Source organism: Lissotriton helveticus, chromosome 2_1 (genome assembly GCF_964261635.1).
Source record: "Lissotriton helveticus chromosome 2_1, aLisHel1.1, whole genome shotgun sequence".
Classification (NCBI taxonomy): Eukaryota; Metazoa; Chordata; class Amphibia; order Caudata; family Salamandridae; genus Lissotriton; species Lissotriton helveticus.
In genome coordinates this window covers 1,189,204,419-1,189,218,790 of record NC_136059.1, presented here as the reverse complement: position 1 = coordinate 1,189,218,790, position 14,372 = coordinate 1,189,204,419, and the positions used below count along the sequence as shown (strand labels likewise).

The following is a 14,372-nucleotide window of genomic DNA, read 5'->3' as shown; positions in this document are numbered from 1 at the left end:
CGGTACACTTCATTATCCATCCTCTCGGAGGGGAACTTTTCTTTTCCATACTTTGTGACAGGTGAATGGTATCCTCATTGGCATTCAGGTTCCCTTCCAGTTCTCAGGGGGTAGGTGGTGAATGATCTTCCTTACACTCAGTACTTGTGAAACCCTATACCAAGTGGTGGGAGAGAGGGGGCATATTGATGGTCTTCTTTATATCTTTAAGCAGGAAATCCTGGGAATCGAGAAGACGCCTGATCTGTCACTCTTGGTTCCAATACGCCTGTAGTCAAATCAGGTGGGTGTCAAACATAAAGCTGTTCCCCTCCGGACTATCCTCATTTTCCCCCGCTTGATCTCCTTAATAGTCTGCGTCACAAAGAGCCAGACTTGGGATGATCTAGAGGTGGGCCCCTTTTCAGCATCAAACCAATCCTGAGGAGCCACGACGAAAGGCCTGACACTGTCTACTTTAGGGATTTCTTTTTACCTTCTGGAGCTTAGAGACTTGATTGCTAAAGTGCTACAGGTGCAGTTATGGTGTACTCCTTCTATTTCTCCTTTGGGTGGGGCAGGAAAACGCTAAAGGTTTTCCTGGGTGGCGGTTTTGCTAGTGGGGTGGGCAGCCTGGAGCGGGTTGGCCATCCTGAAGGGTAGCTAGTTGGGTAATCCTGGGGGTATTAGGCAAGAGTTCGTTTCGGGTTTCTGTTAGGTAGGGATTTTTAGGCATACTGTGTAGATTGAAATGTCATGAAATAAATAAATAATGAATGTGTTCAGGAAATGTATTATGCACCTGTCTTAAATTAAAGTGGCCTTTCTTGCTCCTTGAAGAAGTGTGGACAGTGATTTCTTGCGCGAGGGGGGACCCAGGGAGAGCCAGGCGCGAGCTGGTCTTTCCCTGGGTGCGTTCGTGCGAGGGATCTGGGAGCAGGTGGGGTTGATTAGGGGAAGGTATAAAGGGAAGGCGGGCGGTTAATCAAGGAACTGCGTAGTGAGGCAGGGGAAGGGAGGTTTCCTTTTTTGCCCCACCCACCCTCCCTGTATTCCTTTAGTTAGGTTTTTCTTTGCGGTGCTCTAGGCGCTGCTCTGGTCTGCTGGCTTTGCCACTCTTAACCCCTTCGACGCTCATGACGAGCTGGGCTCGTCATGAGGTAGCCTCCTCGCACGCTCATGACGAGCCCAGCTCGTCATGAATAATGGGTTTTTTAAAAAACGAGCACAGGGGCAGAATTTCGCTAGCGCTCATGTGGTTAAGGCAGGTGTGTCTGTTATTGTAGTAGGCGGTTTTGCTAGTGGGGTGGGCAGCCTGGAGCGGGTTGGCCATCCTGAAGGGTAGCTAGTTGGGTAATCCTGGGGGTATTAGGCAAGAGTTAGTTTCGGGTTTCTGTTAGGTAGGGATTTTTAGGCATACTGTGTAGATTGAAATGTCATGAAATAAATAAATAATGAATGTGTTCAGGAAATGTATTATGCACCTGTCTTAAATTAAAGTGGCCTTTCTTGCTCCTTGAAGAAGTGTGGACAGTGATTTCTTGCGCGATTTGATCCAGGGGTGGTATCATGAAAGAATTTTTCTAGTGCAGCGCCTGCAATACATAAGGTGAATTCATGTACCCAATATGACTCTGCGTTAGTGCTTTATTTTAGACTGCAAAGCATAGAAAGAGGCAAACCTTTCACACAATTTCTAAGACGTTGGGGGTAGAGTCTCAATAATTTTGTGCTTGGACACTAGCCAGCACAAAATATTTTTTTCCTAATTCAATTTCCAATGCAAAAATTGTTTTCTGCTGGAGAGTACTCTAAAGGTAACGAAAACAGGGCGCAGCACGGCTTTGCGTTACTTAGCGCCAAGAGGGAGTTACATGGGCGTTGCCATGCAACCACCCATGCCTTTTGATGCAAAACCCAATCTACGAACTATAGTGGACATGGTTTAGTCCTAAAAGTTAACACCAGTTGAAAGGAGGCACTAAAAGCAGAAAAGTTTTTATTTCTGCTTTCTTTTCCGACTTTGCATGCGTGCTGCACTGTGCAGCACATATACACAGATACAAAGTAGGACAAGCTTTAAAGTGTGACTAAGCATAGTATTTTGTACTGGATGGGTTTCCTTTCAGTACAACCTAAGCTAGACTCACGCAGACACCCTTGCACTATGGTGCAAAGGTGTTTGCATAAGGCAGGGCAGTTCATTTCTGCACTGGTGCCAGGGAAAGGGGAGGAGAGAGCCATATCTCTGTAGATATGGCACTCTCCCATTCCCTCCCTCCCACACAACCTAGCGCAGCTTTTTTGGCTGCTGTGCTGCGTTCTGTGATTCTTTAGAGAATCTGGGCCGTAGCATTTGAAAATAAATCTCTAACTCCGGTTAAATAACTCAGTTGACGCCATACTCGCGCAAAAAAACAGGGACTTGGCACTACACCAGAATAGCCACCCTGATACGCCCCCAGGTGCTTATTCTCTTTCTAGGTACATCTAGCTCGACAGACCCCACCATAGCCGAAATATTCGAACCTAAAATGGCACCTTTCCAATGGGTGACTTATCTTTTATAAGTCAGTGAACTCGCTTGAACTCAGGTCGAAGATCAGTGTGTTGCTGCGGCTTTTCAAGGTTCTCTAAAGCATACGTCAATGAGTGTAGAAAAGACTGATAACGTGCATCTGGGAGGGGCGCCATGTTGGCTTGTGTATATGAGGCCAGCTGGCTCACGCGCACCCCTAGACGGTACCTACGCGCGCTTCACGTCTGACGCAGGTGTGCGCGAGCTGCAAGCAAGATATATTCATGGAGACTGCAGGGAAAGTAAGCCTTAAAAGCTTATTAACTTTTTTATTTGTTAAATACGTCTGTATTGTATGATCTTACACAACGGAGAATAATGTCTTACATTTGTGAAGATCTTACTTCAAATGCTTTGTAGGGTAACAGCAGTGGTTAATAAAAAGGTAATACAATCCCTGCAAACGGTGGGAAAAAGAACTGTTAAAGTATTACAAGAGCTTTTTCCCATATCAAAACTCCTTTAAGCGTGGGTGTGAGAATGGGAGTGAATGACCTAATCATTTCCTGTGTGCTGAATTAGCAATCGTGGACTATCTGATTATGTCCTAATTTGACCCAATATCGTGTTTTGCACGTGTAACACATTACTATCTCGCCCCTTTTCGTTTTCACAGACAGCCAGTCCTTTTTCTTATTTTGTCTTTATTACCCACATCAAAAAATGAGTTCCAGTAGTATACACAATAAGATATTAAATAGAACGTCTGCGAATATTGACATCACATGGGACATTTTTGTAATCCACTTGGGAAATGTATGTAATCCACCATGGGAATTTCTTGAGTCCACCAGGGCATTTATGTAATTCAGTTATGGAATTTATGTAAACTATGCGGGGGATTTAGGAAATGTATGTAGCCCACCTGAGCCTGGGGAATGCATGTAATTCACCTAGGGAATCTAAGTAGTCCATCTAGGGAAATTATGTACTCCAACCTGGAAAATGTATGTAATCCATCTAGTTTATTCGTGTAATGGAAATCCGGTACTCGCAGTGTTTTTCTTCCTTCAGATTTTCCTAGACCGATGTTTGAACCGTTACTTAAACGTTCTTTTAGATTGCTTTAGGACAAATAAAATGCCCCTGGCTTCCACAACACAGACACTTGTATATAATCTGTCAATTTCTGCATAGGAGTCATGTGACTCCGAAGAAGCCAGGGTGAAAATGTAGTGTTCAGGTTAAGTAAGGTGTCCTGGCAAAGATTCATAGTCTCTTTTCTACACTTGCAGCTCTTCTAGCAACCGATGAAAACCTGCTCTGCCCATTTCGTTTACATTGTCAATATTAAGGGTCTTCAACCCAGAGGCAAAACACCCATGTTTTAGTTTCAGTGATACTAAGCCAAAGTTCAATGTGAAGAAGTTATCTAAAGACAGTCAAGCTAATTCTTCTTTTGTCAGTGAAAAAGACACCTCTCAAAGATATTCAGCAATCACAGACACAATTCGACCTGTCAGTATCCCACATATGAGGTGAATCGCTTTTAGGCAGGACATTTTGAGTGGCAGGAAAGATCGACTCTGTTCATTTTTGTGTCTAGTAAACAATGTTCAAAACAACTGCAATGATGTGCAAAGGAAAATATACATTCATCTTCAAGGTACCTATTCCCAAACTATACTAAATACGTCACAGTTTCGCGGCCCAAACATGGCAAACCTCGAACAACCAGTGTATGTATTTGCATCACAGTGCTATGTTTAAAGACACATTTCCTTTAGATTTTATTGTTCTGGGTGAGACCCAAACCCAATTCTTCTTTCTGTGCCCTGGAAGAAGAAGCATATTTGTTGCAGACAAAGAAACAGCTACATTTTATAAGTTTGGCCACAAAAATGAGAAATGTAATCATTAAATGTTTACAATTGTTATGCGTCCCTAGTGAATTATATATATATATATATATATATATATATATATATATATATATAGTTAGGACCTAGCTGCCATAGGAAATCCGCAACATTCTATTGGGAATAACTTTGGCGACGGTTGAGGAATTTGCGTGTAATTTTCCAAAATTTAGGCCAGCTCCGCTCCGCTTCTTCCCTTGAAGTTTCGGGGGGATTCGTCATGCGGGGGCCGAGAAAAAAGGGGGGTCCCAAAACGTGTTTTCCCCATGTTAATTTCCATAGGACGAATAGACAAGGCTACAGCCCGAACCGCTGAATGGAATTACACCAAACTTTGCAAAATTGTAGGGACTGGTACGCAGAAGTGCCTTTTCTATATTTGGTGAAAATTGCTCCAGTGGTTTTTACAAAAATTAACTTTAAAAAAATGTATATATCTATATGCGCGCTTCGAGCGCTTACAGGTACGCGTACCGGGGAGCGTACCGGGCGCGTCACGGAAGTGCGCGAGTGGAAAGCTGATTGGCTCTCGGGTATCTGTGAACATTCCAAACGGTCCGGAGAGTCCGCCATCTTGTGTCTCGGTAGAACCGAGACACAAGAGGTGGAAAACAAAAGGGGAAAACTGTAAAAGGGGGCAGGGTAGAGACCTCCTGACCCCCTAGGTTTTCTCAGGGGGGCCTAGGAGGAGCCCAAAGGGCGGAGTACGCGCTGGGTGCGATGCCATGTACGCTTACAGGTACGCGTACCCTGAGCGTACCACGGGGAAAAGCAAAAAATATATATATTTTTGGGCCTGGGGGGGGGTCCTTGTGGTGCTTCTACCCTGCCCCCTTTGCGTGTTTTGCACCTTTGTTTCACTGCTTTCTTGTGACTTGGTTCTACCGAGGCACAAGATGGCTGCCAACACTTCCTGGTTTGGAGTGTTGACAGACAGTGGCAGCCAATCAGCATGCCTTTCACAGGAAAGCAGCATGCTCATTGGCTGTCAACACTTCTAACCAGGAAGTGTTGGCATTCATCTTGTGCTAGGTAGACCAAGGCACAAAAGAAGCAGAAAAACAAACGTGTAGAATGCAAAAAGGGGACAGGGTAGAAACAACCTGACCCGTTAGGGCTGCTCAGGTGGTCCCACAAGGATATTAACATATTTAAACGTTATCTGCTAATAGAATTAGCATTTAAAAAACCTTACGAATTCACTGAAAAAACCATAGGTTTCAGGCCTTATATAGTTAGCAATTAGCATTAAAAAAACCTTGCGAATTCACTGAAAAAACCATAGGTTTCAGGCCTTATATAGTTAGGAATTAGCATATACAAAACATTTGAAATTCACTTAAAAAACTATTAGTTGGACTAACTATATTTCGCGCACCCGCAATCCACTGCTGATGATGTTACATATTACATCATTCATGACATGGTCAGTGACATCACTGATGACATCACTGATGACATCTCAAATGACATCACTGATGACATCACTGATGACATCTCAATTGACATCACTGATGACATCATTCATGTGATAATACGATGCACCTCCTCACACTCTAATCTAACCTTTGATACACCCAGTGTTAAATACAAACTACCATTCTTGAAACCATTGACACACCAATACCAGTTACTACGTAAGCACTCACTGATTCCTAGGTCTACACACACATCCACTCATTCGCCCATACAATCACTCATACATACAGTCACTCATCAATACAACACTATCATATGCACTCATACACCTATACAGACACTCACACACTGCCACTCATCCATGGAGTTCCTCACACACCTAGTCAATCATGCAAAGAATCAATCACACTCCCATTTCCTCATCTATACAGTTATACACACAACACCTTACTTATTCAAACATATACTAACACATACTTACTCTCTTAAACAATCACTGATACAAGTACACATTGATCCATACAGCCACTTGCACAATCACTGGCTCTCATGTATAGTCATTTATATATACCAACTCTCACATGCACTGTGTTTTACATATGTACTTACTTGGACATGTAGCACTGAGATATACATTCACTCACCAACACACCAATGCACACAGTCAACCGCCCATACAGCTGTTTCCATATGCACTCTTGAACCCATACACCTAGTGAATCAACTGCTCACACATCTATGCAGAGTCACACACCTCCCAGTCACCCACACACACACTCAGTCTCACATATAAATACTTGGGCAGCCAATCTATAACCCATATAGCCACTCATATAGCTACTGATCAACACATACAGCATCTTACACAACAACAGACATACTGATGCACACATTCAGACAGTTTAGTCACTAACCCATGCATTCAGTAAGACACATTTAATCACTCACTCATACAGTCAGTCACACACCTACTAAATCATTCATCCAGACACTTATACATCCACTCATTCTTCAATATGTAAAACATATTTAAACTTTACAGAAACACACAGTCACTGGATGATGTCATCAGTGATGTCACCAGTGATGTCATCAGTGATGTCATCAGTGATGTCATTTGAGATGTCATCAGTGATGTCACTGACCATGTCATGAATGATGTAATGTGTGATATCATCAGCAGTGGATTGCGGGTGCGCGAAATATAGTTAGTCCAACTAACTATATAGGACCAATTTCAATGTTTTTTTAAATGCTAATTCCTAACTACATAAGGCCTGAAACCTATGGCTTTTTCAGTGTATATATATATATATACCTGAACCTGTACTAATAAACAAACAACTTACCTGCAAGATTGAGTTTGCGGTTTATGTGCTGCAGTGCCCCTGTGAGCTTCGTTACGTGGGTAGTACCCGTCTGCCGGCTCACAGACGGATACTGCAGCACATAAGAGCCATCAACACCAAAGACCAGTCATATCCCGTAGCACGCCATTTTCAGAGTACTCATAACAGCGATCCAAAACATCTCACTTATTATGTTATCGATTGTATCATGCCGCTAAATAGAGGGGGCAACAGAGATGCACTTTTAAGAGTCTTGGAAACTCGCTATATACTGGAGTTAGACAGTCGTACCCCAGGGGGTCTTAACGCCAGTGAGGATTTGTATACGTGTTTATGATCATTTCCTAATAACAATCTCAAACATCTAAACCGTACAATCCTAGATAGCACAATGGTACTCTGTTTTCAATTAATATGGCTGTCAATTTAGACTTCTTTATGGGTTTTAATCTGTTTGCTTTGTAGTATTGCAGTGGTTTAACATCTGTTATGAAATCTAAGATAAAAGGGAGGGGCTCCTCCCATCATATTTTGAAAAAAATTTAATGAAATTTATGATTATATACACATTAGCACATTGCACTTTTAAGAAATACTATTGCACTATGCAGTTATAGCTGCTCCATGCCACTTTAATGGGTTTGAACGTATAAACATGTTTACATTGTATAATGTGTTCATTAGCACAAGCACTTTTGATGGATCCCCACTTGGGGTGCATGAAATCTTGGAGGTTTTATTTAATTAGGAATCATATGGCCTCTAATGCCAATATTTCAACATATTGATGTTAGTGGTTTAAACATGTATTTATTTATTTATATGAATATTTATGAATATGTATTACTTTTGCGATATGTTGCACATAAATATTATATTGTGTATTAAATAAAATCACTCACTATGAGTTTCATTAGTTGAGGTCAAAGACTGCAAAATTATATATAGTCTTTTGTTTGTTTCCTTTTCAAAACAACAACCTTCTGAAATGATGTTGGGGGCGGGAACAATAAGTCCGCCCTTTGTGTTTGCTATTTATATCCCATTTGTGGCAATGCAAACTTACCATGTGATCAAGACTGTGGAGACAGTCGAAACGCGTAATGGCGGGCAAGCTGAGCAATAATATGCATAAATAAAGGCACCTTTGTTTTGGCACCAGAAACGGGTTCAACTCTTCGTCTTTTCATCCAGTTGAATTACTAATTGGAGGCGCAGGCTGCGCCAGGCGAGTTTTGTTTCATATATATATATATATATACACACACACACAACCTAGCTGGAAGGACCCTCAGTTAAAGTTTCTAAAACAGGGAACATTGTTTAACTAGCATCCCCCATGTCTATATGATAATGAAATATAAACTCAAGACTGTTATTAGCTATTGCTATATGTAGAACTCCGTTTAAAAAAATAAATAAAATGTTATTGCATCAAGTAACGAATATTCTGCAGCTGTAACCCATAGACCTTCTGCCACATATATGATACAGTAAGGGCATTGACGTTTATGACATGCAAATTATAAGTCGACTGAAGAATAACAATGAGAAAGAGTAACAACCCACCCCCCCGATGCACTGTCAGTAAACCCCCCCCCTCAAGTTACTGCTCATCCTTCATGGAACGAAAAAGAGAGAGAACAAAAAAGTAGAAAAGAAGAAGATCTCGGCTAAGCAGAGCAACTCCTGAACTACATTTCAACATACTATCCTCAGTGTGTATCGACGCCAAGTGAGGCGGGTTCTAATGGAAGACCCCTATATTCAGCCCACCGTTTCCATATCTTTGTGTGCTTACGCGGACATCCCCTGGCCTTAAAAATCGGAAGCTCTAGGCCCATATTGGAGTCTAAGCCATTTTTCCATGCTGCTAAGGGGGGTGAGTTAGTAGCCTTTCAATGGCGTGCAATGTCATGTTTGGCTAACGTAAGGCCCACAAACATTAGATGGCGCTTGTATATATTGCCACCAATCCAGTATTTAATTTGTAAAATATTAAGGGCAGGTGCTCAGATTTTTAACTGCTTAACCGCGGTGGCAATTCCGCCGCGGTGCGGCAGTTTTAATGAGTGGGCGGGCCCCATCAGCCAATGGACGTGCGCAGCACTACGGAGGTAGGGCTCGCGACGGCTTTTGGCCGACGGGCGCATCGAAGGGGTTAAGGAGGCCACACCCACACACCCCTGGCTCCACCCACTCACCCCACTGACTCCACCCACTTCCTCTATTGGCCCCACCCACCCACACCCAGAACTAGTATTGCTGAACGTGCCATAACAAGGGTTAGACCAAAATCTACAGGTTGAAATCTCAGGAAATGAGCCATGTGCATTGCCAAAAGGATGCACTACAGGACAGTCTATACCCTGTACTGTGCACCTGTGGCTGAGGGTCAGTCACTAGCCACGTGTCATTGAAGCACAGATGGGCCAAGCTGTGGCACAGCAAGATCCTGAGGAGGTGCCTGTCATCCACAGGGGTGTAATTCTGAACACACCACACATCCACCCAGAGAGGTAGAAGACTGAGCACCACACACCCATGACATCTCATCTCCATGTCCCTAGCCCACAGGAAGACCATCAAGGCCCCATTAGCTCCTGTATACACATGCTGTCAGGATCTGACGTGCAGAACCCCTGCAGGTGCTAGGCAGTGGGTAGAGAGCCATACGAAGGACAGAGCTCCTGTCTGGAGCCCAGTGCTGCAGCAAGCGGACCCAGGTAAACTCTGAAATTAAAGCCCTGCTGTTCCTTTCTGATGATGCTTATTCTGGAATGTCACTTATTCACACCTGAATACCCCACCCCTTCTCCCTAGCTGCAACCGGACCTGACCCTCCAAAACAGAAGCATCAATCAATGCAATGCACTTGCAGGAACGCAGTCGCAATATCCGATCATAATGTAATGTCTCACAGCCGCTGCACCCTAAATACAGCAGCAGCCTTGGCCCTACCACAGAGAACAAGACGTGATTCATTGTGATATTATATATAATATTTATACAATCTATGATTTTTAGGTGAGCCCCACCAATACTTCATAGACAAAAGTTGCAGTTGAGCTCTTTTTGCAATTGCTATTCATATTTCATTTCCTGCTTAACAAGGCCCTCTAAGTTATTTATCACCATGCAATGTCCGGTTTTGTTTAGCATTACTCCATATGGACATAAACAAAACATTCCAGTCTCCTCTAACCATTCCAAGCTTCAAATCGGGTAAACTGTGAGAAAAAGTGGTGATGAATGTTCAAGGCAACAGCAAACCAACCCTCTCCCTTCCAGCCTCCTGAGAAATTCACAAGTTAAGCAGCTACAAATTACTTCAAACAGAAACAGTGCTAATTCATCCCTTTGCCGAGCGATGAAGTGGCCAGGCAGCTAGAAGATAACTGTGAATGCGCTAGTGTAAATTAACGTTAAAGGGGCACAAAGTGTGTGCGAAAAATGTGTGTGCGAGAGTGATATGGCACAGTCCGGGCCTTTAAGATGAATGCGCAAATTTAAAATATCTGTGAGTGTTCACACACCAGGCCTGTCTGATAATCATTCATCTGCGTGATTTACATCTAAAGTTACTACAAGAATGGAGATGCTAGAGCCAGGGATCCTACAGTGGACCAATTTGCGCAAGAAACATGAACATAGATAACCTGCAGGAACTTCTGTCCATAAGTGTGTCACTGGGATCTGCCTAAAACTTGTACTGCAGCTGCAGACAAGTGCTGTACCCTGCCCATTTTCTTTAGCATATTCTGCAAAAAGAAAAATATGCTGGTTTACATATGCGGAAAAGCACTGGCACTGGCAATTTACTCTGTTAACCCATAAATTGGGAGGTCAGGTGTGGCAGAGGAAAGGGGCCGTTGAGTCACGAGGTGCTGAGCTTGAAAAAACAGAGTTGACAGTTAACTTATACATTTCTTTGCTGCAAAGAAATTGGTGAAGAGGATACACAATAGTAAACCTGCGTCACATTAATTATTAGCGACTTGTTGTAGTACTATCTACTACTTTCTTACCTGTGACCAGCAGTCTCCTTGGCACTGGCTCCATTAGATCGCTGGCAAATAATGTGTTTTGGTGAGCCCCCGGCCCCGGCCAAGAGCATCAGCATGCAATGCAAATGACAAGTCAAAAGGAATAATTTATATCCTGCTTCTGCTGGGTTTTCATTTCAGTGCATGCGAGTTGTTAATAGAAAGCAGCTACACACTTTTTTATCACTTCGACGATGTCGTATTAAGGTTATTGCCGAGACCGGAACTTTCCAGTACCCAGTCTGCCTTGCCCGCAGACCCAGTGAGCCTTGCCCGCAGCTCCCCCATCAGCCCACCCTCAACTGTAATAATTAACCAATGCGAAAGAAAATGCTCCTTTAAAGGCAGGCATGCACTAACGTGATGCAGTCATCATCCTGGACCTGGGTGGGCCATCCTGCAGGTAGGAGGACGCCACAGGACGCAGGACAGGTAGGTACATTTCTTTTTCATAAGTATTGGGCTCATCTCACTGGGGAGAAAAATTCAATAGCTCCGGCCCTGTTAATGAAGTGCAGGTGCTTAGCACCTGAAAGCTCCTGCACAAATTAAGCACTGCACCAATCCCTTCCAAGATGTGCAGGAATACCAACTTGGGTGAGTAGGGAAGGTCCCATCATAGGACATCCGACAGTCAAGTCAACACCCTTTGCCAGAATCGCACAATCACCTCACATTGCCATATCGTATGAAAAAAGGTACCATCATCTCGCCCACCACGTAGGCAGAGGGGAGAGGCTATCAAGCCAGCCCTGCATAGGCTAGCACAGGTATGGTACACCTGATGTAGATTATTAAACTGAATTAAGCAAAGCCGCATAGCTATAGCAGCTTCTCTGGGGAAATAAAGAGCCTCTGTCCAATCTTCGCTTTCTAATGGGCCCAGATCCCCCTCCCAGGACTCCCGGAGTCGATCCAATGTGGTGGGACTATTAGTCACCAGGGACTAGTATATTTTGGAGATTTTGTGATCCTGTAGATTCCTCATAAACAAATTGGCCTCAATGGGGCTGAAGTCCGGGAGTGACTTCAGGTTGGCGACACTGGGGAGAAGGGTATGTTGGAGGTGAAGATATTTATAGAATTGAGTCTTGGACATCATTAAGTCCTGTTGGAGCTGTGCAAAGGACTTAAGGGTCATACCCTGCATCACATCCCCAAGGGTGGAGATCCCTATGGCATCCCAGTCTTGAGAACTCAGTTTTTAAAAGTTCAATTCTACATAATTTTGTAATTTACAAAGACTCTTTTCTCCACATTCAAGAAAATATTGATTTCTTTTCTCTGTTCATGTAACATTATTTGCCTATTAGTCGCGTGATTTTAGCATAGAAAGCACAACATTATATATCTTGTACATAAAAGTAAAAAAGTGGCATCGAGCAGCATAACTGTTTTAAATTCATAAAATGCTTAACCCTTCAAATATTCATCGGTGTTGACTATCGGAGCATATAGCATTGCCAAAATCTGTGCAATGTCTGAAGTGCGGTTTTCTCTTTAATGAGCAACATTATCGGAGAATGAGCAAGGGTTTGGAACGGAGAGCAGAGTATTTAAAATTCCAATGCTTTGTGAAGCACCGTCCTGAGCCAACTGTGTGTGCACACTACCTAGTTAATTTCAGATCAGTGTGTTAAGTTGCACTGTGTCATGTTCTACTGCTAGAAGCGCTATATATGTGGGGTCGTAGCCACTAATGTGCAACGTGCGCCTGGACACAATAACAATAAAGTTCAAAATCAGGCACAGCCAGCCCTCCTTGGTCACAGGGCAAGGTCAGCGTCTGACAATTGGACCTGAGGTTGCCAGTGTAGTCATAAGTGATTTGAGTGTCAGGGTCCCCGTGGTATGTGGCAGTGGTGGCTCCTCTGCTAAGGCAGAGTAGCGTCGACCCACTGCTATTTCAGCAGTGCAAAATATAAAAATAAAATGATAATAACAGGACTTTTATTTTTCTTTACTAGTGTTGGGGTGGGGATGGGCTCTGTGATGCCAGAGCAGGGGACAAGTGGTTTACACTCCTCTAAGTGCCCCTTATGGTTTGGCCGGCCCTCTAGGGCCGTCCAAACTGTAATGCGCTTTTGGCATGTTCTCCATTGGGCTGTGTTGTACAGCCCCCTGGAGAACAGGCCCAGGCTCCCAGGCACCACCTGATCGTCCAAACAGGACATTCAGACCAATAATGACGCTGCTTCTCCAGCGTTGTGATTGACTGATAGCCTGGAAGGCTGGGTGCTTCTGGTGCTTCCAGCAGACCAAGGACAGAGGAGAGGCATGCGGCTGCGGAAGAGGCATGCGAGGCAGCTGCCACTGGTCAATCAATCAATCATGTGTAGAGTGCACTACTCACCCCTGAGGGTCTCAAGGCTCTGTGGGGGTGGGAGGGTGCTGCTACTGCTCAAACACCCAGGTCATGAGAAGTCTCCTGAAGGTCAGTAGGTCCTGGGTCTGTTGCAAGTGGATGGGGAGGGTGTTCCATGTCTTGGCAGCGAGGTGGGAGAATGATCTGCCACCGGTGGTCGTTCGGTGGATGCGTGGAACGGTGGCGAGTGCGAGGTCAGCGGGCGAAGCTGGCGGTTCAGGGTGTAGAAGGTGAGTCGTTTGTTGAGGTATGTTGGTTCGGTGTTGTGGAGTACTTTGTAAGCGTGGATGAGGAGTTTGAAGGTGATCCTCTTGTTGACGGGGAGACAGTGCAGGTCCCTCAGGAGGTCGGCGATGTGGTTTTGGCAGGGATGTCAAGGATGAGGTGAGCGGAGACGTTCTGTATGCGTTGAAGTCTTCTCTGGATCTTGGCCATGGTTCGCGCGTAGAGGCAGTTGCCGTAGTCCAGCCTACTGCTGACGAGGGCTTGGGTGACCGTCCTTCTGGTTCCGGTGGGGATCCATCGGTAGATCTTGCGAAGCATGCAGAGGGTGTTAAAGCAGGAGGAGGAGGCGGCGTTGACTTGCTGGGTCATTGATAGTGTTGAGTCCAGTATGAACCCCAGGTGTCCGTATAGCTCCCAGCGTGGCCGGCCACCAGGAGTCGTCCCAGGCGTAGGGGGTGGAGGCGAGGATGAGGACCTCTGTCTTGTCAGAGTTCAGTTTCAGGCGACCATTCTTCATCCACTCTGCGATGGCCTTCATTCTTTTGTGGAGGT

At 44.3% G+C, this 14,372-nt stretch overlaps 1 protein-coding gene across 1 annotated transcript in view; it reads left to right on the top strand.

Annotated features, from left to right (window-relative positions):
- The first annotated feature begins 2,399 nt into the window (after positions 1 to 2,399).
- LOC144818544 (alcohol dehydrogenase 1-like) overlaps positions 2,400 to 14,372 on the top strand; it is a 357,072-nt gene continuing 345,099 nt past the window's right edge. Inside the window, exon 1 of the mRNA XM_078676065.1 lies at positions 2,400 to 2,799. Within this exon, the coding sequence (XP_078532191.1) occupies positions 2,782 to 2,799 (18 nt within the window). The 5' untranslated portion in view covers positions 2,400 to 2,781. The remainder of the gene's footprint in view (positions 2,800 to 14,372) is intronic.